The 24,453-nt window shown below is 37.7% G+C and overlaps 3 protein-coding genes across 15 annotated transcripts in view; 2 read left to right on the forward strand and 1 right to left on the reverse strand.

Moving 5' to 3' along the window:
- GNAZ (G protein subunit alpha z) overlaps window positions 1-2,292 on the forward strand; it is a 49,642-nt gene extending 47,350 nt beyond the window's left edge. For both annotated transcript variants that reach the window (XM_023937671.2, XM_023937672.2), the window contains one exon: window positions 213-2,292. In XM_023937671.2, coding sequence (XP_023793439.1) covers window positions 213-557 — 345 coding nt within the window. In that variant the 3' untranslated portion in view covers window positions 558-2,292. The remainder of the gene's footprint in view (window positions 1-212) is intronic.
- Window positions 1-8,501, reverse strand: part of RSPH14 (radial spoke head 14 homolog) — a 75,696-nt gene extending 67,195 nt beyond the window's left edge. For both annotated transcript variants that reach the window (XR_015277702.1, XM_023937673.2), the window contains exons 1-4: window positions 8,282-8,501; window positions 7,354-7,802; window positions 5,982-6,084; window positions 5,701-5,819 (exon numbers count right to left, since the gene is read on the reverse strand). Coding sequence is in view for 1 of the 2 variants with exons in the window: in XM_023937673.2 (XP_023793441.2) it covers window positions 5,701-5,819; window positions 5,982-6,084; window positions 7,354-7,552 (421 nt within the window). In the remaining variant the exon portion in view is untranslated. The remainder of the gene's footprint in view (window positions 1-5,700; window positions 5,820-5,981; window positions 6,085-7,353; window positions 7,803-8,281) is intronic.
- RAB36 (RAB36, member RAS oncogene family) lies at window positions 8,387-23,539 on the forward strand. 11 transcript variants are annotated; one of them, XM_086855698.1, is made up of 13 exons: window positions 8,529-9,966; window positions 10,073-10,164; window positions 10,977-11,240; window positions 11,945-12,041; window positions 13,184-13,272; window positions 15,769-15,834; window positions 16,493-16,594; window positions 18,240-18,304; window positions 18,894-18,945; window positions 20,324-20,405; window positions 21,397-21,487; window positions 22,035-22,154; window positions 22,389-23,539. In XM_086855698.1, the coding sequence occupies exons 4-13, from the start codon at window positions 11,973-11,975 to the stop codon at window positions 22,451-22,453; spliced, it is 801 nt and encodes a 266-aa protein (XP_086711824.1). In that variant the 5' UTR covers window positions 8,529-9,966; window positions 10,073-10,164; window positions 10,977-11,240; window positions 11,945-11,972; the 3' UTR covers window positions 22,454-23,539. The 11 variants fall into 11 exon arrangements, 7 of the variants coding, with proteins under 7 accessions (XP_023793443.1, XP_086711827.1, XP_023793445.1 ...); XM_023937675.2 differs by lacking the exons at window positions 10,073-10,164; window positions 10,977-11,240 and having other exon boundaries at window positions 8,387-8,639; window positions 9,502-9,585; XR_015277705.1 differs by lacking the exons at window positions 10,073-10,164; window positions 10,977-11,240 and having other exon boundaries at window positions 8,455-8,639; window positions 9,502-9,585; window positions 21,401-21,487.
- The last annotated feature ends 914 nt before the right edge of the window (window positions 23,540-24,453 follow it).

Below are 24,453 nucleotides of genomic sequence, written 5' to 3' on the forward strand. Positions count from 1 at the left end.
CAGGAACATTTAAGACAGCTGCTGATTTTTAATGGATCTCTCTTCTTTCAGTCCATAGCAGCATTGGATTTTAATTGCCAAACATAACTGTGGTGATCATGCTTAGTTGTTCATAAATTGAGTTTACCTGCTCAGGGCAGCAGACAGAGCTGTGAGCTTTCCACAGCTCTGCTGAAACACTATTGCTGATGCTGTTGTTTCCTCTCCTGCAGAGTCGAATGGCAGAAAGTTTGCGTCTGTTTGATTCCATCTGCAACAACAACTGGTTTATCAACACTTCCCTCATCCTTTTTTTGAATAAGAAAGATCTGCTGGCAGAAAAAATCCGACGCATCCCCTTAACAGTCTGCTTTCCTGAATACAAAGGCCAAAACACTTATGAGGAGGCAGCAGTCTACATCCAACGCCAGTTTGAGGACTTGAATCGCAACAAGGAGACCAAGGAGATCTACTCACACTTCACCTGTGCCACTGATACCAGTAACATACAATTTGTGTTTGATGCAGTGACAGATGTCATCATTCAGAACAATCTCAAATACATTGGCCTCTGCTAAGAATCCTTGGGTTTAATCTGTTTTCCTGGAGTGATAAAAAAGGGGCTAACCTCTTCCACTTCTAGTGGAAAAAAATTGGGCAATGCTTAATAGCCCAAGGAAAGAAAAGGGGAAATCTGATATATGAACACAGTTCCTCTTATGCCCCCTTAACCTGCTACATCATTTCCCCCAAATATATGTTCTGGAGAGTGAGAGCCTCCTCTCCAAGAAAACCAAACACCCCCAGTGAAAAAAAAAACCCCAACCAAAAACTCAAAAACCCCCAAACAAAAACAAAATAGAGATTGAGGCCTAACTCTGTGGAGATGTTTCACCACAGTCACTGCACTTTTATTCCATTTGTTTCATTCCATTTCCTATAGTGGGAGTGTTATCATGTTCTGTGTAAGAAATTACTCTTCATCCAGTTGTCCTAAAATTTTATTGACATAAAAATATAAATCTGGTGAGTGACAGATGAACTTGTTTGCAGGGTGTGGAGCAAAATGCTTGTGTTGGGGAGAAAAGGTAGTTCAAAGCAGAAGCTACTGAATGAGAGAGTTTAAGCAAAATACTACTTAAATTTGTAGAGTGGGTATGCACCCACAATATTGGTATCCACAGTCAAGAGTATGTACACATCCATCATGTATGCACATGCACATGACTCTAAGCATATACTATGTACACACCTCTGCTTTACTTTACTGTTTCTCATGGACACCTTGCCTATTAAAGGAATTGTTGGTGCGCAACTGTTTTGTGATTTCCAAACTGACTAGCAGCTCTTTCTGCTCTTTATGGCTTCAAATATGCAGCAAAATTACATGAAATGAATCTTTGAATAGGCCAAATTAAGGTCGGTGTTTCTTCTACTGATAAGGAGTTTTATACATCCAAACAGTCTTCTTTTACATCTTTTTTTGCCAAATCTTGTGGTGTTTCATGAAAAACCAAATTATATTTAAGAAGTAGGTTAGTGTTCCTTTTTTAATACAGATTAAAAAAAATCACAAAGCAATTTTTAAAATTATTGTTGTAGTGTCTGGATTGCTGAATGTGAAAGTTGCCAACGGACAATTCTGTTCCACTGCTCCAAATACCTTCTGGGTATCGTAATATTGTAACAGATTTCCCAAGAAGCAGGAGCCATGGAGATTGTGTAGTATATAGCCTCCAAAGTCTTTTTTTGTTGTTTTTTTAAATTATTTTTAAAATGTGATGTGTTATTAGAAGGTTAAAGATGAGCGATATGAACAATAACTAAATGTCTTTATATTTCAATTTAATAATTTAAATTATTTACAGTTTAGTCAAGTTAAGGAAACTGAAGAGATGCAATCCTCAGCTCCAGGTTTCATCTCATAAAGAAACACTACTGGATGGAGTAACATTCCGGCAAAAGTTTGAATGCATAAGAAGCTCTGTGGGACTGTACTGGAAAATCTCATATGGATTATATAGACCTAAGTCTTTGGTCAGTTGGTTCTTTCCCCTGCCATAGAAAAGACTTCTTAAAGACTTCAGTGTAAAGTTGGTGTGTAAATATATGTTTGATAACTGTAAAGCACATACGTACACAGAGACACAGACACACATGCACACTGGAAAATCACCTTCTACTTTTGTTCCCCTTATGTACTACAATTAGTGCAAGAAATCTCAGCCAAGGGCTCTAAGAAAATTAAAACAAAATGGTTAATAACATCAACATTTAAATTGTCCACTTCAAAAATAAATCATTCAAATGATATTGAACGTGTCTATAGTGTGTTCATTAAGTAGTGTCATGACAGTTAATTGGAAAATACTTGTAAAGTTTTCTTCTAATCTAATTTTGCACAAGATATTTTATCCCTGTACTGAAGACATGGGGTCCCTTTTAGCATTCCCTGCCAATTGTTACACCTGAAGAGTAGAGGCAAAAGAGTAAATGAGGCTGTGCCTCCAAGATATAAGAAGTCTGTCAAGGCACACAGAGAGTTTTTAGGTCTCACTTGTAGTGAGGAAGTACTGCTGCCTACTTGGGATATTTGCACTCAGGCTGCTCGGCATGTTTACTAAAATCTGTATACAGTAATTGCTAGTACAAGTTCCTCTAAACTTTGCTTACTATTAAATTGCTATAATTTACCTGGGAAATCGTGCAGTATTTCTAATCTAATTTGCTTTTTACATGTAATATCCAATTATTAGCCAGTTGAATTGTGGAAAAGGTGGGAAGTGAGTCAGGGCTCCCTTTCCCAATGAGTGATCTATTAGATGTGTCTCCTTCACCTCTTTCTTTCATCAGACTGTGGCCATTATAGATTAGGGAAAGAAGTGACAAGAAAACACCAGCATTCATTACAGCATAGCTTCGAGGTAAGAAAGCTGAATAAAACCAAAAGTGTAGTCAATTATCAGGAGGGTAACAGACACTTTATATTAAAAACCAAATCTTTATTCAACTAAGAAGGTCTTTCTACCATAAATATTAGAAGTGGAGAACCTAGGACATTTTAACAATGGCCCAAGGGGATTTCTAAGGGAAAGCAGCCAGTTCCATTCCTCATTGAGTGAAAGCTATCTAGGAAAGGCGAAAAGAAAGTGAAGCACCACCTGTGCTCCTACTTGACTTAAATCAGAGGCATGGGGAGGAACAAAGAAGTAAATAATTATGTTTAAATAATCAAGTCACATAATCACATTATCTAAACAGCAATTTCTTGCTATTCTCTAATAATTGAATTCCTATGATGTTTTTGATTTTAGTATTCTGAGTAATTCTCTGTCTTCTCTCTTCAAGATGTTAAAATAAACTATGTTTTATACAGAGTTTTCTGTACAAAAAATTCTGAGTGTATAAGAAAACTGAGGCACAGCAAAGTTAGAACTAAAAAGCCTGTTGGTTGAAGACAGGTGCTGAAATTAAATCCCTTGACTCTTAGTCACCCACCTGGATATGCAATTTGCATCTATTTTCTCAGTTCTCAGGTTTATCAGTGATGCAGTGCACTGCCACCTGAAAGAGCTGCATTAATACAGCTGGGATTTCACTTCACCTGGGCAACAATGACATTCACAGAAGAGATGTCCCATCTGCTGCAGTAAGAATGCCATCTGTCCTTTCAGCATTTGCACTCTATACAGCAAAACAAGTTTTGAAGGGAAAAAGGTATCCTTAAAGAGTCCTTATCCACACATTTAATTGGCTATGATTTTTCAAGGGTGAAAGAGAGGAGGCACTAAGAGTCAGCAATGTAGGAGAAATATTATCTCTTGGGCTCTTCCCAAACAGAGGTTCTGGCAAGCTTAAAAATCCATTGCCCCATCCATTCCACCTCAATCTTTGCCTAAAAGGATTAGGTACCCATATAGGACAGGATAGGCAATGGGTAAGAATTATCAAACCTTTCCAGTGTTAACTGTATCATAATGAAAGATTTTTTTTTCTAGAACTATTTTTGCAGTTGCTATTTCTGAGGTCATTTATCATTGCATAACACCCTTTTCACTAACATTGTCAAGTATTATATATGTCAACTAATTGTTTTTACAGAGGAAGTTTTGCTATTAATTTCTTCAATGTTCTTAATTTTCTCCTCCTGCTGGCCCTTCTCCCTTTTCTATCCTCTACTGAACACATATATCTATTTTTGTCTTTCTTCTGCCCATTAATTCTTTTCACTAAGTTGTTGTTTTTTCTGGAAATGTTACTTCTCAGTGTTCTTCCAGTCTTTATGCATTCTCTCACATTTTGGTTTTTAACTATCCCATAGTTCCTGGAAGATACTGGGACACATCCTTAAATTTAGGAATCAAAAATACTCTGTAAGTGGATTCACTCAAAATAACCACATTTTCCTAAATTACTCCTGTTTGGAGAAAGACCAGGTGGCCTGGCATAGAGCTAGCTGGAGTCACTGACCACTTCCCCATTAAAACAGCTACACTTCATGCCAAGGGCGTGTACAGCTTCTGTTCCTTTCTGTCTAGCACAGAACACATTGCTTTATTGGCCCTGCAAATTACCTCAGCTCTAGAGAACAGCACAAATCGAGCTGTGGAGTGCTGCAGGAGTTGCTGACCTCCTCCAGATGATCCAAGGTACATCCTATCTCATTATCTGGATGTGAGGTGTAGAAGTGAATGCAAAGAGAAAGACAGACAGTTTCTTGGCGAGCTGAAAAGGGATGAATTACCAAGGAGAGACTATTTCTGTATCTGTAATATGTCAAATGAATTATGTCAGGCCTTGTGACTCTTACTACTTATTGGAAAATATTTGTGGTTATCCCTTATACTTCCCCAAACTGTCTCATAGAGAAAAGTTTTGCATCTTTTCGTTTCTCTTTTAAGTAGCCCTCTGTATGTGAGTCTGTTCTACACTGTCACAATTCTGCTGCAGGATTTATCTTCCAGCCCTTAAATACAGGCATGTATATATTTTTATAGGTACATTATATTTTTATCTAAATAAATGAAATACATGACTCAAAAAACCCACCTTTTCCAAGAGTAATTACTCAGAGCTGCTTTTACAGACTTGTTCACAAAGTTGTTCACAAAGTAGTTCGGCCCAACATATTAATACCCTTCATATGAATGGAACTATTGAAGATTTTAAAAAGGATTGCTTACATGTAAAAATACATCTTTACATTTTCTTAGAATTCATGTACAGTTAGCAAGGCTGTAAATATTCATTTAATTCTTTTTAAGCATCATTAATGAAACAATTTATCAGACAATATACTTTGCTATGAATTTAAACAGTATGGCTTTTTAACTGATAATTTCTATTGAAATTTTAATTTTAAAATCATGATTTTGATCAACTGGAAGAGAAGTTTAAGACTTATGTTCAGATTAGAACACCTATGAGATTAATGCACTGTGATGAAAGAAGGGACAAAGTGAAATTTTAATGTGAGATTCTGAAATACCAATTCAAGCATGCAGTCCACAGAATCTCTATCTCCAGCAGGTAGCCTTAACTTGCATAAGACCCAAGAAAGTTAGCTAAGGAAAAGTGTGATAAGCAAAAATAGACAAGATACTGCTTTTAAATACGAGTTTCAAGGGAAACTGAATAAATTAAATCTGGACCATAGGTGAATTTACCTGATTTCTTCTCTGCGTTGTCTACTTGAACATTTAACTGCTTAAAAACTCCTACCTTGAGGTAATTTTGCCAGCCTGTCAAAAATCTGATGGGTGTTCTTCCGACAGATATCTACTGGATCATCCAGGAGCCCAGCAAGGGCAGAAATGACTCCACTTCGTATTAGCCCTTCCCTATAAACAACAATGGAGGACAGATCTAACACAATATAATAAAACTTGTATATATTTGAGATATTTAATCTAAACTGCTCTTCTTTATCTTGCATCTGTCTGAAAAAACTTAAAACTCTGTTTTTATTTCTCACTGAAGCATCACTTTGGAATTGCACCTACCTGCCAATACTATGCAAAGCCATTACAGAGAGAACTTCTGTTGTTTTTTGCCGGACAGTTTGGTCTTGATGCACCAGCAAAGTCTTCAGGCTATCCAAGAATCCTATGAGACATCAGAGTTCATTTTAACATTTCTTACCTCCAGCATTAATTTGAAATTATTCAATCGTTCAAGCAATATTCATCATTTATCTCACAATTTGAAGTGCCTCAGAATTTTCAGCTTGTCCTGACAGTGAAATTCTAATTGTCATATCTCAAGTAAGGAAGAAACTTTCCAATGTTAAGGCCTACTGCCAAAAATGTCATGCTACAAACAAGCTCCTGACTCCTTATCAAGTTAAATCCTAATCCTGCAAATATAAAGTGACATAACTCTAAAAATAAGCCAGTAGAGCTACTGATGTCTTTAGAAAAGCATGTTTTTGCAGGGTTGACACTCACTTGTCTTTTCTGAACAGAAATAAGTGTGGTGAACCATTAATGATTGTGTATGCACATATGGCACTGACCAAAGCCAAAAAACCTAACAACCCCAAACTAACAATCTCACATTGCATTGGTAATCAAACTGTTCATCAAACACTAACTAAATAAATTTTAAACATGATTAGTCTATTTTATGAGAGTAAAAAAAATACAAAATAAGTAAGTGGAGAAAAAAGCAGTAGCAAACAAGGATTTTTTTCTGTTACCTAATGAGCTATCTGTGTAGATACATCACAGATTGCTAAAAATTGCAAAAATAATCTTGTGGTTAGGGGCTTTTTTCCCCCCCGATATCAAAACTCAGGATTCTTCCAGGCTTTTGAAATAAGTAGTGGCCAGATGTAGTCCTTATGAGTATGATAAATTTGGTTATAGTCTTTCCTTTTCTAATTTCTCATTGAGTTCCAGGCAAGCAAGTGATGATGTGATGGGGTTATAACTTTGAACCAATTAAGTGGGTTTTTTTTAAATTAGCCTATGATAGGAATTAGCTAAAATCAGAATAAAGTCTGGGGACATGGTTTAGTGGTGATCATGGCAGGACAGAGTTAACAGTGGAACTGGCTTATCTTGGAGGTCTTTCCCAACCTTAACAATTCTGTGATTCTATAGAAATAAAAATTCTGCACTACGTTTGTGGTTTTTTGGGTTGATAAAACAGTGAGCCATTGATGAACCCTAAAGTGATGATAACTCTTATAATAACTGCCATGTATATGTTATTATAATAATCTTTACGTAAGGTAAAACAAACAGGAAATTTTTCCTGGGCATCTTGTGTCATCAAAGATATTATAAGAAAAAAGTAATGGAAGAAAGCAACGTGGTGTTCCCCCCTCAGCCTGCCCCTCTGTGTCAGAGCTAGTGAGAACAGATCACTCACCTAATGCGATTGCCTGGTAGACTTTTTCTGGATCATGGACCAGGTCGCAGAGAGCCATCAGCGCCCGCTGCTGCGTCAGCAGCTCGGGAGACTGCAACTCCTCATTGAGTTTAGGAAGGGCCCTCCTCCCAAAGGCCAGAGCAGCTTTGGTGGGGTCTATATCAGGGGGCGGGTAGGCTGAGATACGAGGCTGTGCCATCCTAAATCTTCTTGAGAAAGATTCTCCCTATCCCTAAAATTACTGCAAAATGGCTGTACTTGGTGACTGGGCAGATAATGTACCATAAAGCCACCTACTGACTTTAAACAGTTCCCTGTGTCCCCAAGGAGCTCTTTTAGCAGATATACACTGTCAGAAAGCTGCGAAAGAGGCTGGAATCGTGCATCATCAGCACTAATGTGTGCTCATCTGTTGAATTGTCTTAACCTGGTTTAATTCTTACTGAACACTGTAAAGAAAAGAAAGAGAGAGAGAAAGCTTAAAATTTCAAGGAAAGATATTAAATTTGATAGAGGGAATGCTTTTTAAAGGGTTCAAGTGGTGCAGCCCAATGCCCAAAATCGGAGGGGGTCTCAAAAGAATAAAATTAAAGCAAAGGAAAACGAAATACCTCTTTTTTTCCCAAAGGAAAAAAAAAAAAAAAAGCAAAAAAAAAAAAGCAAAGCAAGCATTTTTAAAAGGGATCTGTTTAAAACCTGCCCTCAGAATTCGGTAACGTTTGATAGAATTCGTGAGGGCTGCCCCCCCCCCCCCCCCCCCAGGACGGAAAGCGCCTCAGCGGAATGAACACTACGACCTCCAATATTGAAAACTGCTAACAACAAAAACTAAACAAAAAAAAAGTTAAACCAGCCTCTAAACAACTCCACTTCTCCCTTCAAAGCAAAGGAAATAGACTAAACAATCGAAGGCGCCGTGTGCCATTACCGAGCCCCCGGCTCCCGCCCCTCAGCGCCGGCCGGCCCTCAGGCGCGCGCGTGCCCTGGTTGCCACAGCGCCAGCTCTTTGCGTACGCCCCTCTTCGTGAATAGCGACTAACGCCGCAGGGCAGGGTCCGGCCGTGCGTCACCAGCGTGAGCACCGCGTTTGGCAGAGCCCGCGCTGAGGGACTTGCGTCAATGGCGTAGTTAGCAGCGGGGCGCGGGGCGGGCGGGGGCTGAGGCGCGGCCGCTGAGGGGACCCGTGAGGGGATAGCGATGGTGCCGTGAGGTCCCGGAGTGGCGGCCGTTCTACTTCGGTTTGCTGCTGAAATGTGGAGTATCTCTCCTCGCCCCCTGTTTTCAAAGTAATTTTACTTGAACAAAATCGAGGAAAATTCAGAGCGAGCAAAATGGTGGTCGAGTTAGGGGCAGAAATACAGCAGACGAGTGCCTTGGGGTACAAGGGCTGAAGGGAACGCGGTAGTTTTGGGGCTGTTTTCTTTCCTAATCTTCTCCAGAATGTCACTATGAGCAGCTAGAATGTGTAGTGATGATTTCCATTATTACTTAGTTTCACATAACTGTTCAGAGGAAGGTACACGGGAAGAACGGATCTTTGCAATGTTGTGGCACAGTTTAAGGGTGTTCTGGATTGTCAGATGTTATCTGGCATCAGGAAAAAGCTCTGAACAGCTTGTGCTATAAAAGGATAGTGCAGATAGTGAAGTCGTTGAGATGTTTTTCATTATGTCTGAGTAACAATTGTAATAATCAAAGTTCTTAAAAAGGATTTTACAAATCCAAAGTAATTCTGATCAGCCGGATTAAAATGCATCACAGGAATAGGTTCTGGTTTGTTGATCTTCAAAATCCATAAAAGAAAAATTGCTACTTTAAAAAGTATTTTCTGGAAAGGATTAATTTTTCTGCAACATTTTAGAGCTGATTATTTACCTTGCAGGTGATTTACCTGAATTAGACTTTGACTAACTATGTACTTGTAAAAGTTCACCTGATTTCCATAGGAAAAGCATGAACTTTTCTCAGCGTAGAAATCAGGACCGAATCAGAGACTTGTCCCTCAGTGTTACCTCTGATTTTGGTGGGAGTTGTTCTGTCTTGTCCTTCACCTTAGCTTGGAATACCGATTTTGTTAGTGGTCATGACATTAACATATTTTATGTATGCCTTCTGAATGCCTTCCTCACATCCTCTGTCTATCCACAGAACCTGCTGGCGCTACTGTTCTTGCCATGTTGAGATAAGGAGGGTTGTGATGCCATGGAGACACTGTGTTCCCAGCCCTCCCTGGTGACTGAATCCCCTTTCAGCTCTTTAAGAAGGGAAAATATGGATAATTCTCAGTATTTTTAGCAGCTTCTTATTTCTTAAAATATTTTCCTGTAATAGTGTGTCTTATTTGTTGATATGATAAATTGGGATATGCTTATGTGTGTGAGATTTAGATTAAATACATTAAGTGTAAGTGAAGATGGCCACTCAGTTTTGAAATATATCTGTGTGGTCACCTTGTTGCCTCCTGTACTTTGCATTCACTGAGGTTGTTGAACTGGGGTTTTTGTAGCTAAGTTTCCTCTGGGAGAGGAGCAGTGAGTCAGTCTATGTACACGACAGGTGTTTACCATTCTTAGGAGGTGTTGAACTACTACAACTAGAACATGCAGAAAGCAAGTTAGTGTTTGAAACTCTTACCAACTCGTGGAGTTGTTGTTTTCAGAACTATACTAATAGTTCTGACATTAATTAAGACATTAATGTTGCCATAAATTCATTCAAGCTGGCCAGAAGGGAAGGAGCACACTGTAACAAGGCTCTAGATCTCTCAAGTTCTGTATGGTCACAAGTAGCCTAAGCAGAACTCTCCATATGGTAAGAGATAAATACTGTGATGTCACCTTCTTTGGTGAATGACCCATCAGCTATAAATCTGGGTTCTTTGTGGGGAAGTGGCTGTCTTGCTATGGTTGAGATCATATTCCTGCCTGAAGTGATTTCAAAGCAATTCCTCATGGAAGAGAATAAAATACTAAGTAGTGGACCGGCAATTTTCTTAAACATTATTCTTTATGTGCGTTTGTAAAACACAACTGTAAGGTTTTTTCCTCTGTACTTGCTCACTGTATAAAATTACTGGTCTGCTTTGATGTGCCCTTTAACCATTTTAGTCTGCTGCAAAAGTTGGAGAGGCTTGTCTCCTGGTTCAAAGCCTCTTCCAGCTTTATCAAAATATGACTGTTGGAGTTGGAGAGCTTTATTTTCTCCTGAAAGTTGAAAATTTAAATGCTAATAAAATACATAGCAAAATCTTTTAGCATCCTAAGTTGCACTCTGCTTTTCTAAATAATGTCTAAATTAATGAGTTAATTGACAATTCTTTGGTAATGCAAAAGAGCTGCGTAATTTCTTATTCCTTGTCTTTGGTGTTTTGTGCATTAGAAAGCAAGATTATTAATGAGTAGAAAGACATTTATATAATTCAGAATGTCTCATTAGTGGCATGCGCATCCTGACTTTAAAGCTGAGATGAAATCAAGTTGAAGTGCTGAAAAAATCCCCTGGGAGTTTCTTTATAATTGCTGCTATGCTTAATATTAGCACTGTAATAGTTCCCCACTCCATTAGTTCCTTGTCTAATAGGTGAATCTTGCTCTTTGTACCCATATGTACAACGATCTTTGAAGAAAATGGAACTGTTTCCCTATCCAGGATTAGGGACCATTTGGTTTATTGAGGAGCAGCTTCTGATCAGAGTGGTCTGTATGACCACTTAAATGTTTGTTGTTTTAAAACCACGGCTCGTTGAGTAGTTCAATTACTCCAAGTCCGCCTTCCCGGTCTGTGGAAGAAGGGGAGGAAGGGAACTGTTGCAAACCTGTTGCTATGGCCACCTAGCAAGGGCTGAGCTGCTTGTGTGGCTGTAATCCTGCTGCATCAGCTGCTGCTCGGTGAGTCCTTCCTTACACTTTGCTACGTGATGAAAATGCTCCCATTAGAAATGTTCTTTTGAATGCCAGTAAGAAATCGGTACCCTAATAAGGGTCCCCTCCCCCAGCAACCCACGAGGTTTCCTTACATAACCAAATTGATATATCTCAGGTGAGACATCTGAATGCATTTGTGATTTTCATGTGAACGTTATTCGTTTTCCATGTCAGACGGGTTTCATTCTTTCTGAGCTGATCTTGGATGAAAGTTTGATGTTGTGCCAAGAAATGCGGCAGCTTCATCTTTCCTCCCTTCTTCTTCTGACCACATGAAATCTGGGATCCCCTAACATTAATTGATGTATTTAGTGCAGCAGCATTTGAAACAATGATGAGCAAAATTTTTAAATTAAACACTGCAAAATCCTTTGAGGGCTAAACTGCAAGCAAGGGTTGAAATAAGTGAACAATTCTCTGCCCTCCCAGGGAATTAGAGTTGGTGCCTTGTAGTTTCAGAAGGCCACCATTTGCTACTAGACACACTGAGGTGGTCAGTTTTACATGAGAAACAGCTTTCCTTCTATGCAAACTGAACTGCTAGTTGTACCAAAAAGAAAAAAGGAAAAAAAAGTTGACAAGTCTGCAAGAACTTGGTTATTTTTTATCATGTTGTTCCTGTATTGAGGTAATTCCTGAATACTGTGTTTCTCTTTACATATTTTCAGTCCTGTAGAGTTTAACTGAACTTGGAGGATGAAGTCCAGCCTAATGCATTTGGTTCCACCAATGAATAGAGAAAGAATAATCTCCAAGTTTCCCAAGGTAAGCATTTTTTATCTGTTTGGTCACAGTATGTAGCCCCTGCCACACCGATCTATCTCTACATTGTGCTAATATGGTATTTTTATTTAATATATACTTGTTGTCTTCTGTTAAAATTACAAATTATTTAAAATTCTTTCAAAGTTCAATGTGATCTCATAGTTCCATCCAATGCTGATCTCTTTAATAATAATCCTCATTCTTGATAACCTTTAAAAAAAGTGACTCTTGCTACAGTAGTACAATATTTATATTTGTTTTCAGCAAAACAGTAATAATTACATGCTTAAGGAGCTCCAACACTGAGGGCAAAGAGGAACCATAGCTGACATTAAGTTTGCCAAAAAATCTAATTAGGAGGCTTTGGTTAAAGAATTTGAGGCAATTTTAATTTTCTGTTTGTACAAGAACCTTAGTCATACAGTAGATCAAATGTAGTAGGCACTGTAGAAACACAGACAAAATACCTTTGATGTCCCCAAAGACTTTTGTATTTGAAGTATAATGGAACAGTTAAAGACAGGGAAAGGCAAGGAATTACCACTTGTTTTTTTCAGTTGTTCAAAAGATCCTTTTAAGGGAGTTCGCTTTTTTCCCATTCTTGATCTCAGCCACATATTTTGCTTTTAATTTTATGAAAAATACCACAGGTATTTTAAGAAAATGCAAAGTAAAATATATTTTCCTCATTTTTAACTAATTCACAGTTAAAGGGCTAGTAATAAAAACAGTGCTTCACACATACAAAAGATTGAAAAACTTCATAGTAATAACGACTTGCTGGTGATGTGCTCCCATCCATGTTTGTCGTGTGTGTCTTAGATTACTGAGATAATTGGAGGTACTTACTGTTGTACAGAATGATGAGCAAATGGATTTGGCCATGGGTGCTTAGGCAGTGCTGGACACTGACACTCAGAAAGGTGCTCAAAGGATGGTGTTGTCCCAAGGAGTTTTTACAAATCCAGCTCGGGGGAAACCTTACTGCCTTCTAACCCAACCTACCCCTTTTCTTATGCCAGGATTATGCTGTTCTTGATAAATCCTGTGAAAAATAATTTTATTTCTTTTTCTTTGCCAATTTGACTTCTTGCCATGTAGCTATCACCCAGTTTGTCCCAGCAGCTGTTCTCTCTTTTCAGTGGTACACACCTGAAGCCTGTCTGCAGTTTAAAGAGCACTTTCATGCACAGGTCAGAACTGCTTGTCAGCAGAGCACTGGAACAGCTGGGTAAGTTTGTAATAACCCAGGTATGCAAGGAAGAAAGTATTTTAAGCTCTTTATAGCTTCCTTTCTTCATTGGCTTCTCCCCCTTCATTCCTCATGTTCCTCACTCCAGTATGTTTCAAGGCAGCTAAGACCCTGCACGAGGCAATTCTCTGACTTGTTCCACAGTACACAAATCGAGTGCCTCTTCTTCTGCTGGAATAGGTGGCTTTGAAAAACAGGTGTAGTAGTTTAGAAATGAAAAGATTTTTAGCACCCTTTAAGTAAACACTCAGTTCAAAAGATGTAACAGATTCAGTCTTGCTGTGTTCTCTGTAGGTGTTCCAAAGGAACAGTTAATAAAGGCTTTGTAGGGATATAAAGGCAGCAGTTCTAAGTTTCTTTAAAGATCTAGGAATCTGGTTTTAATCTTTTTGAGGCATACATGCTGGGAAGTTCTCTTATATGGCTCCTCAAAACAGGAGCAAAATTCTGGTAAATATATAACATTTAAAAATCAAAATAAACTGGCTTATGCTCTACTAATAATCTTGAAGTTGTTTCCCCCCCATTATCTCTCCCAGAGCTGTTACTATTAGTGATTTAATCTTTGAAGCAAGGCAAAAAAGCTAAACTGTGTTGAAATCATCACTATTCAGTTAAAATAAATAGCTGTACATTTTAGTGATAAATGCTTCTGGTTTCAGTGTGAAAGATCCTCCATAAAGTGGAGCTCCTATGAATACTGACAATTAGCTCACTATTCCTCCAGCTCTAGAGTTGCTGACATGAGACTTGTCATGATATCCATCTTTAAATGCAATTTTTTATTCATTTCACTAGGGAGTCTTGCTAAAAAAATACTTTTTAAGCCAAAATATGTCACCCTGGGAGACATCAGTGACTTTATTCCTTTTTTAGAAACATAGTCACAGTCGTAGTTTCATGTAAATTTGTTACAAGTGTCTGGACAATTTTTCAAGTAAGGCATGCCTTATTGAATTGAGGTATTTTTTCCTTCCATTTCCAAGATGTATTTGTTTGGGATTTTTATTATTAGTATTTTTTTAACTTTCTATAGTAAACCAACTCTATGTAATTTCTTCTGGAAACAGAGTATAACTATAAAGCTATATGTTTTGTCTTTGTGAATAGAATCAATTACTTTTCTGTCACTGCTTTCTAGGTATGATTATTATTTGGTCATTTAGGTAATTTTTGGTGGTATGGGGATAGGAAGGGCAGCCAGAGTGTTTTGTACAGTATTTGTAAAGCTTGACAGGAATAACCATTATCTTCCTTTTCTATTATCCCAACTAATAAAATATTTCTTTTTCCTTTGGAAAGCTAGTCTGAAAAATTCAGTAGCTAATGGCTGTATTTAATGCTCTCCTGATAGTCCATCACTGTGTTAAATGGTCTGATCTAGGGAGTTTTTTCCCCAGTAGGAATTAATGGAACACACACCTCTAAACCATCTCTTACTCATTGGCTTTTCCCTTAAGGTTGTTGATTTCATTCAGTATTTTCTCAGTAACAATAATCAGGAGCACAGGAGCCTGTGGTCACCCAGTTAATGTTGACTGGCACATAAATATTTCTTTATTTATTTTTAATATTAGTCATGCAGTTTACCATTCAATTTTTCAGCTGTTTAGAACGGATAACTTGGAATCAGCATCACATGGAAGTTGATGTAACCAGAAATAGTATTCAATAGAAGATTAACTCCTTTGTTAAAAAGCCATTCCTTGATATAAAAGAACATTAAACCTCTTAAGCCATTTTTGTAGCATGTGCACAGGAGATGTCAATCCAAGTTTAGGTCAACAAGTAAACCCTAATTCACTTATCCACCTGGATCTCCTAAAAGAGACACAGTTTCAATTTTAAGAATGCAGGCTGATTCACCTAAAGCCCATCTGCTGTGTCCTGTGGGAGGACCAAGAGCAAAGAGGATTATTTGCATGAAGCCAGGTTCAAATTAATATTATTCCAGATAGTCAGAAAATGTATTGTCTCTAACCCTGTGGGTTGTTTTTCCCAGAGGCATGTTCTGCAGTGGGTTCTTTTATTATTAGCAATTTCTTATTTCTGCACTTAGGACTTCATTTGTACTATTAAAGTCAATGAGAAACTTGAGATAAATTGGAATGCAGAGGATGCAGATACACTATGGTCTTATGTGTAAACTTATGTAAAATTATGCCAAATGCATATACTTGTTGTCAAAGCAATTTTAATAGAATAAAATTTGTTCTACTGAAATGAAATGAAGAAAAAAAAAATAAACAGAATAAGAAATGGACTATTTCTGCTCCAGAAGGGTTTGGGTTTTTGGTGGCTTTCTTTCTTGCAGTTTAAGACTCGGATCGTGCAGCACAGTGGCACGTAGATAAACTGAAGTCACAGGTACATGTGCTCCTGACTTGCAATTTAAAGATCTAAATCAGAATTTTTAGAAGGAGACTGTTGAAATTACTACTAAAACTATGTCATATTTTCAAATATTTATAACAGGCTGAAAATATCCAAAGTGGTTGTGGTAGGAGACCTGTATGTTGGGAAAACCAGTCTTATCAACAGGTACAGTATAGCTCAGCTGATGGTTTGATTCTCCTGTTTCTCAAGTAAATGTTATAACATTTCCATTTTTGGCTTTAGAGCAGTGCTTCATGGTTCTGGTTTTAACCTGAATCAGTACTTTGTGGTTTTGTTATTAAATGAAGACAAAATGAAGTCAAGAGTATGAGACAATCTTGATACATCAACACAGAAAGTTGTGCTCTAGCACTTCAATCAGTATATGTTACATTCTGAGGTATTTTTATCCAGTCAAATATGACACAGTGTTTTCTTAAGGAATCCAGTCTAAAGGCTAAACAATTGGAAAAAAAAATCCAGTGTCTGAGACTTGATTTCCTTTGGGTCATTATTTATGACCCAAAAGATATTCCCTTGTAACTAAAACCAGAAGATACTTTTGCTCCCTTAAGAACCCAAAGATGTTTTATTCTGAGTCTCATTGTATCCTGAGAGATTACTAGATATATGTGCTTTCTAGTTTGTTAAACAGTATCTCTTTTAAATTAGTGTCTTGATGTTTTTGTGTCTGCTTCGACATTATATAGCAAATCCACAGTTAGTTTTCCCTTTTCTTCCTAATTTACCCAAAACAGTGTTAGTTTTGCAGTTATTTGTAATTGTCTACTAGTATTTAATCCCCTTTTTTTTTTAATTGCAGATTTTGTAAAGATAAATTTGACCGAGACTACAAGGCAACCATTGGAGTAGATTTTGAGACTGAACGTTTTGAGATAATTGGAATGCCATATAACCTCCAGATGTGAGTTGAAAGAGCATGGTTAAGCATTGCACAGAGTACAGTCTCAGCAGAGCTTGAATTGCTGCAGGCTGTAGTGGAATAAAGATTTTAAATATATAATACAATTGCACAAAGAATAATGTGATCTGAAGAAAAGATTCTGTCTCTGGACTTGCAGTTTTAGTAGAAATTTTACTCTTGGATTTCTCATCGCTAAAACATATTACAAACATGTCAGAGAAAATTCATCCTGGATGTCTTGCATTATTTCAGTGAATTCTTTTATTTCTGTCTTTTTTTACACAACGTTCATGAAAGAGACGTGGAAGCTTTTGCCACAGCTTTGTCCAGTGCTAGTGTAACCCCAGTGTGTGATTTGAGTTTAGCAGAGAAATGAGCACTGAACTTGGCTTTATGGGGGGTTTTATTCCTGCAGTCATTGAAATTGATGTTAAGGGTCCAGTGATTTTAACATCTCTTAATTAACAACTAATTATTTATCCCTAAATCACAGAAAGACTGGAGTGGTTTTATTACAATGTGAACCTAATAATTTTGATTTTCAACTTTGTCAGACTAGTGGGAATCCTTCCCTTCTTCCACCTGCTTTGGGTCTGTGCAGTGGTGTCCCTTTGTGTTTCTGGTGGCAAACAATGTTGTCCTGTAGAGGGCATTATGGAATCATTTGTAGTGTGACCTAGAGCAGCAATACAATGCTTTGCATGAGATATTTTAGTGCATGAATCTTAAAAACCTTTTTACTTAGGAACATTTTTTTTCTGGTGAGATCACTGATGTAAATAGATGGCTTGTGGTATTGAAAAATACTTAAAAAATCCATTTCCCACTGATTTCACTGCAATTGTGTTTGGGAAGTTCTGCCAGGTGTTATCCTTTTGGAACTTGAGTCCCCCTAAAAATCTAGACTCATGCATCAGCATTTTGCAAGTTGAAACAATAAGGTCAGGTTGCATTATCTGCAAAGTCTTCAGAATCAGGGTAGAACATTTCCATATGATAAGCACTAGTGCCCCCTCTTGCTGAGAGATTTCCATACAAGATATATTTGCAAGTATCTGTGACTGGCAGTACAAGGCTAAAACAAAACCCAGACCTCTGTAGTGCTGGAGTAGCTGAAGGCACTGCATATTGTGCTCATTAATAAGAAGGACATTCTTGATTTTATTTAATGGTGTCATTAGTACCTGGTAGACTGAGCTACAGGTCTCTAATTTGTAGTGTAGAAACTGATCTTATCTAGCAGTTGCAAGATTCTGACATGAGCTAATACATGACTTAGCTAGTATTAGCAAAGAAAATTTACAAAACTAGATGTCCCTAGAAATGCATGCAAATTACACAGGGGAAAAAATAAATGTTTTAAGGGAATGATATTACCATGCAGAATACAAATACTTGAATTGTCTCCAAAATTATGAGTATTTTTTAAGAAAAGGTAAAAATGATGTTTGCATGTCTTCATTGACTAATAGAGCTTTACTGTATTTCTATCAGTAGTTAATGAATAACATGTTCCAGATGGTGACACTTCTCTGGTATCACATTCTTCTCCGCCTTGTACCAGTCTGCTGCTTCATTAACATGTTTACTCAGGTTACCCTGGGTTTCATTAACCTGAAATTTCTTTTTTCCCCTCATTGCACAGATGGGACACAGCAGGTCAGGAGAAGTTCAAGTGCATTGCGTCTGCTTACTACCGAGGAGCAGAGGGTGAGAACAATATTAATTTGATCCTGCATTTGATGGAAGGTTGCATTTTGTACAGCAACATATATCCACATACGCTGCTTGGGAAGGTACCTACAGACACAGTGTGGTGGAATGGATTGTTCATTATTGCAGGGAAGAAGGGATGAAGAAATTCATGACTTGATGTGCTGTCACATCTACAAGCTCTGAGTGTTCTGATGATGCAGTGATAGAAAGTGGCACTTGTGACTAGGGGGAAAAGAATTTGAGGTTAGGTGAGATTAGTGCTGGAGTTGGAAGTGGATATTTCTGGCTTTCCCTTTGTAAGAGACAATTCTGTGGGAATTAGTGGTCCCAAAATGAAAGGGTTGATAGCACTGTAGACTGCAGACTATAGATATAATGTTGAAGACTAAGGACTTAGGTCTTGTTGGGTGCTAAAAAAAGAAAAGGAATGAGCAAATGGATAGTCTTTCACCTCCTATGTGTTAAATCTGTTCTTACACCTTATACATAAACATTCTCTCTATTTAACAAGACGGGTTGGAGAGACTTCTGATACACTTTCTAATTTAATTACTTTTTTTTCTGTTCTTGTCTTTTATTGCAGTTATAATAACAGTGTTTGATCTGGCTGATATCCAAACTTTGGATCACACCAAGTAAGTTTCTGCATTTTGGCTTATCTTTTAAAGGTTTTTACAGCAGGTTTAATTGCCTTCCATATGTAGGTGTTAACTTGCTGGATCATGAGTGTATTTTCTATTGAGCTAAGAAATTAAAAATGACAGTCACTAGTTTGGATTACATATTGAGGGATTTTTCTGAAGAAGATGCAGGACATAAATTTGAATTGCTTACACTTGACTTCCTTTAAAGTCAGTGCAGAGAGAGAGGCACTTCAGTAAAAGCTTGATCCTTCCAAAGTTAGACATGCAGGAAGAGATGAAGTGAAGCCCAAAAGCTTTTGCTTTTTTTTTTTCTTTCTTCATTTGCTATAAATAGAATAACAGACTGGAATCTAATGTAAATGATAAAACAGATGAGATGCATCTCATGCATAATGTGTCATGAGCCTTTCATTTTTTAGGTGCACTGTTATCCCAACATTTTCTTTATCTAGTTTCTGTGATTCTGATGAAAGATAGGCTGTCAAAAAGAGGAGAGAAAAATAAAAACTCCAAGTATGTGTACATACAGCTAAACTTACTAAACTTAGTTCAGATTCTTGTAATGCTTTGGTTACAACAACACACTAATTGTTATGAGTAAACTCATCCTGCTTTAGCGTAGGCTGCAAAACCCTGCATGGGTCTATGATCCACACTGCTGTCACAGCTCAGAGCATAGGTATTTCTAACGTGCTGTTGTGACTGTAATGCAGGTACAGACTTCTTTACAACCTGTACTCTGTCTTATTTGAATGTGTACTATGGTGCTTAGCTCATTTACATAGGACTTTGTAAAATAATATATATATTAGTGTCTCTGCTTGGCTGAAAGTAATTGAAGCCTGTGAACCTGATTTCCCACACACGCACACACTGCCTTCCCTCCTTGACTTGTGTTGGATGACTCAAGAGAAACTTGATTGCCAGAGTAACAAGAATATAAAAGCTTGTGAGACAAGAATCATACAGCCTTCATAGGGAGCTGTTTTATAATGCTGAATAGATTATTTCGCTCTTTATTCCCATTTGTATCTAACCTGCTATGTGGTTCATACCTTTCCAGTTGCTTCTTGCTTTCTTATTCCTTATCTCGCACCAAACTTCACCCTCTCCCTTTGAGAAATATCCTCTCTGGGTGCTAAAATGATTGTTGAATTTGTACTCTCCATGGGTATGATTTTTCCTTAGTTGGAGACATGCATTCAAAGGAGCTGGAAGAGCTACTGCTCTCTCTGTCTAGAAAGAAAGACTTTTGATACTCTCACATAAGTTCTTCCACTCACTTTTCTTGTGACCCTATTATCTGTCATCTTCTCCTGTACTCCTTGTTCCCTCTGACTGATTCTGTCATTTCTTTTTTGTATTTCAGACAGTGGCTAGAAGATGCATTGAGAGAGAACGAGCCAGATTCCAGCTTCATCTTTCTGGTTGGAACAAAAAAAGATTTGGTGGTGAGTAAATTGAGTGCAGATAAGGAAATAAAATTTTCCCTAGTTCCTCAATGATTTCCCTTGAAAATTTTGCACAATGTCATTGAGATAAAGACCTTGAGTGAAAAACTTAAAAGGTAAATTGAACAGCACACTTGAAACCAATTAAGAAGAGGCTTTCTTAAAAAATGGTTAGTTAATGAAATATTTCTTGCATGACATTCTTCATACATATATAAACATACACAGCGGTCTTGAAGGTTTTGTTGTTGTTCTGTAACCGTTCATAGGTTTTCTTCTTTCTCCCCATTTAAAATAACTGCAGTATGAAATTTAGAGCATTATATTTTTTTTTTGTTAAGCCAGCAAACCTGACATGCTGGATATGAATCCTAGAAATATGGAATTCTAATCTAGATACTCACAAGTGAGTATTAGAGTTCAGAGAGTTATTGGAAAAAATAAGGGAAATTGGTTTTTAAAGGGATATTGTGTTCATAATTCAGGAACAGGGAAGGTTTCTTACTCAATTGAATATCACATGATTTTCAAACAAACAGGGTGAATGCAGTCTCTCTACAATTCTCAGTCCTGTGTTTGTCTTTTTGTAGAAAAAAGATTTTTAAAGCTTTGAAAACAAACTTGTTTCTTCTGTTACTAGTTGGTCCCACAACTCTTCTGCTGAGAATGACGTGGTGTCAAGGATTTAAAGACCATTAATGGGCTGCTGACTTGATAGTTCTTTACCAGAGAATGTGTTAGATATAAGGGTCAGTTGTTAACTCTTGTTTTGTCTCAGCGCTATGGGAGCTGAGTGGAGACTTCCATTTAAAGCCAGTACCAAATACTTTTATGTTCTTGTTGCAATTGTCTGATTGCTCAAGTCTAGGCAAGGTCAGAAAGGCCACTGAAAAAACCGGAAACACCACAGTGTAGGTGCTATGGCAGTGCCTCTGTGCTGTTACCAGCCCAGAAACACTTCTGTTCAAGTTGTTGCACATTATTTGCCCAGTCAGATGCAGTGTGTGAAAGGACAGAGCTGGATGCCATCCGTTTTGCCAAGGAGATGCAGGCAGAATACTGGTCGGTTTCAGCCAAAACAGGTAAATTACTGCAAAGGATGTGAAGGTAGTATAACCACGAGGCTTGATGTTGGAGTGGGAGGAACTTATTATTCCCCCGTTGCCAGTTTCTTTGTTGTTGTTGTTGTTGTTGTTGCATTTTGTTGCTATTAAGAAGTTCAGTCTTACTAATGACTGATTTTATTTGAACATTTGTATGCGTGCTTTCACTGTCGTGTTTACAGAAAGAAGTAATCAAGCTGCTTTGCAGTATCTGAGCATGTTTAATTCATAGATAGTTACATACACATGTGCACTTCTACTCAACGTTTGCAGTGGAAAAAGATTATACCACAAAATTAATTCTCTCTGTTGCTGGCTAAAAATAAGGGTGCAGCACAGGGTACAGTATTCCAGAGCAAGAAAATTAGAAATTCTTATTGCAGTGATCAGAATGGGAGACAGATTGTTGGAGAGGCCTGTTCTGTCCCAATATTGAGCAGTCAGCTGTTCACAGATGTGCTTGTTAGTCTTGATCATCTGTTGATGTGCCTTTATAAAAACACGTCATTTCTTTCTTGTTTCCTAGGAGAAAATGTCAAAGAATTCTTCTCCCGTGTTGCTGCCTTGGCCTTTGAACAGTCCATGATAAAGGAGCTGGAGAACACTCTTGGGCACAGGGCCCAAATTGGGGCAGGAAATCTCATCAGTATGTGGAGTTTTGCTTTTCATGTGCATTTTCTTTGTTTATTGTCTGAAGGACTGGAAAGGTTTTTCAAGCCTTAGAGCCAGTTTCAAACACCTGCAAGCATATTTGTGTCATTGTCTGCCCAGGTTTTAGTCACTACAGCAGTGACTGGGCCTGCATCCAGCTTTTGTTACCCTTATTATCAGATGGTATCTTTTTTTGTAAGTTGATTTTATAACTTTTCTGTTTCCACAGAAGTAGAGAAGTACAGTATGGAAGTTCCAGAAGACAAAACTCAAGTCAGCCTGAGTTGCTGCTAACTGTCAGCTGTTTCTGCAAGTGCCACACTTCTCTGCAACAATGCTCTCAAACCAGAACTAGAGAGCTTTAATTTTAGAAATGAGGGAGGAAAAACTTACCCAAACTTTCTTGCTCAGAGTTCCCTTGCTGCTGCAGGCTCCCTGTGCAGGGTGGTACAATTGTTATGTAAACCTTTCTTTATGTAGTTGAAACATAGCATCCTTGTCTTAATGCAAGAAGACATTGCCAGTGCCATGGGCTCAGCTATCTGCCAGAAAGGCTTGTAGTCAAAAATGATGTCATTTTAGTGTGCTGTTTTTTGATAATTCTTTAGAAATCTTAGCTAGTGAAGTGGCATTCTCATGGGAGCAGGAAACAAGTGGCAGTTCAGAATGAAGGGTGACATCAATATGGTTTTGTCTTTTAAAATCATCGTGTAAAATAATTCTGATTTGCTTTTATGCATTCCAAGTATTTTAAAACTAATTGGAAACAAATCTTTTTTAAGTATCAGGTTGGAAGTACACAAATGCAGACTGCATAGTTTCCACTGTGGTTTCTCTATCCAGGAAAAATGTGTATTACTTTTAATTTTCCACTTGAGAATCAGAGCCCAGTATTAAATATTTCCAAAGAAGTCCAGGTAGGAACTTGGTTGTTTTAACACAGCTGCCTAATATTTTGAAAACGTTGCCAGATAAGAATGCTATTCTTTTCCATTCTCTTGAACAAGAAAGAATGGTCACACAGGTGCATAATATGGAAGACATATTATTTACGTCTAATTTTTCCAATATCTCTCTGAACTCTAATGCTCTGTTGTATCTAGCCTAGAATTCCATATTTCTAGGATTCATATCCAGCATTTTAGGCTTGCTGACATAAAAAAAAATAAATATGTATACAATGCTCTAAATTTAATGCTGCAATTATTTTAAATGGAGAGAAAGAAGAAAACGTATGAAGAGTTATAAGGTACAGTTTCTTGAGATATTTATCCAATCATTGCAGAAACATTACCTTTAAAAATAATTATAATAAGACTCAGATTTGAGCTTCTGAAAAATAAAGACATTTTTTAATAAAGAAATGCATCAATCTGAAAATATTCTGGATTTTCTGCCATTTTCCTCACTTTGATAAGAAATAGGAAAAAGTGGAAAAAAGATAGCTTGAACGTGCTTTTTATTACTTTTTCCTTTTGACGTAAGTTAGAGCAGCTTCCTAGAATATGATGAATAGAGATCTAGGAGCTCTGCATCTTTTTTTATCAGACAATCTTCATTTTGGCAATTGTGCTGCCTGTTGGCAAGGACACAAATGTAGCATTTGGTGGAAAAAATGAATCTGTGAGGGTACAAAAGGAGCTCTTTATCCAAACGTGTAATATTTCAACCTGATGGTGTTCTATGCAGTTGTGCAGTTCCAGAGTCTGTTTCACAAAGGAGGGGAATTTACACTGTGCTTGTAGCACCTGCTGTGCTGGGTGGGCAGTGTGGCCACGGCCTTTGTGTTTCCTGAGAGTGGAGATGGTTCACTCTGCTGCAGCAAATCAGGTTAGCTGGGCTTCAGTGCTGACATGAGAGACAGTGTTTACACTGCAAAATGACTCAGGAACAAATCTAAGAAAAGATCTCGTTTCGGGGTTTTTTCTCACCAAGAAATATATCTCCTTAGGGTTTCTTCTGTTGCTGAGTTCAATTATTGTAATAATTACGAAGTCACGGAGATACAGTCTCTTTAACAACACGATCATGTTGCCTGGAAAATCAACTGGGACAGTTTTTTCCTTGGGATTCAGCACATTGCATGATGCCATTACTGTTTTGTATCATCTGGAGCTCCAAAAACTTCACATACAAATGCAATACTCTGTCAGTCATCAGTTAACATGGGACAATAGCCTGAGTCTGTTTATTAAATGATGGGTGCTTTGACACTGGGTGTTTTTTGGTTGGTGGTTTGTTGGGGTTTTTATGTGTTTGTGGTTTTTTTGCTTCCTTGCTTGGTTTTAAGGGTG

Source organism: Cyanistes caeruleus, chromosome 18 (genome assembly GCF_971803275.1).
Source record: "Cyanistes caeruleus chromosome 18, bCyaCae1.hap1.1, whole genome shotgun sequence".
NCBI classification, from domain to species: Eukaryota; Metazoa; Chordata; class Aves; order Passeriformes; family Paridae; genus Cyanistes; species Cyanistes caeruleus.

Excerpts from the sequence above, each read along its gene's own strand:
- RAB36 (XM_023937675.2), top strand. The coding sequence starts at position 11,973 with ATGAAGTCCAGCCTAATGCATTTGGTTCCACCAATGAATAGAGAAAGA. Across the intron at positions 21,488-22,034 it reads GTCGGTTTCAGCCAAAACAG|GAGAAAATGTCAAAGAATTC; the intron begins GTAAATTACTGC and ends CTTGTTTCCTAG. Across the intron at positions 22,155-22,388 it reads TGGGGCAGGAAATCTCATCA|AAGTAGAGAAGTACAGTATG; the intron begins GTATGTGGAGTT and ends CTGTTTCCACAG.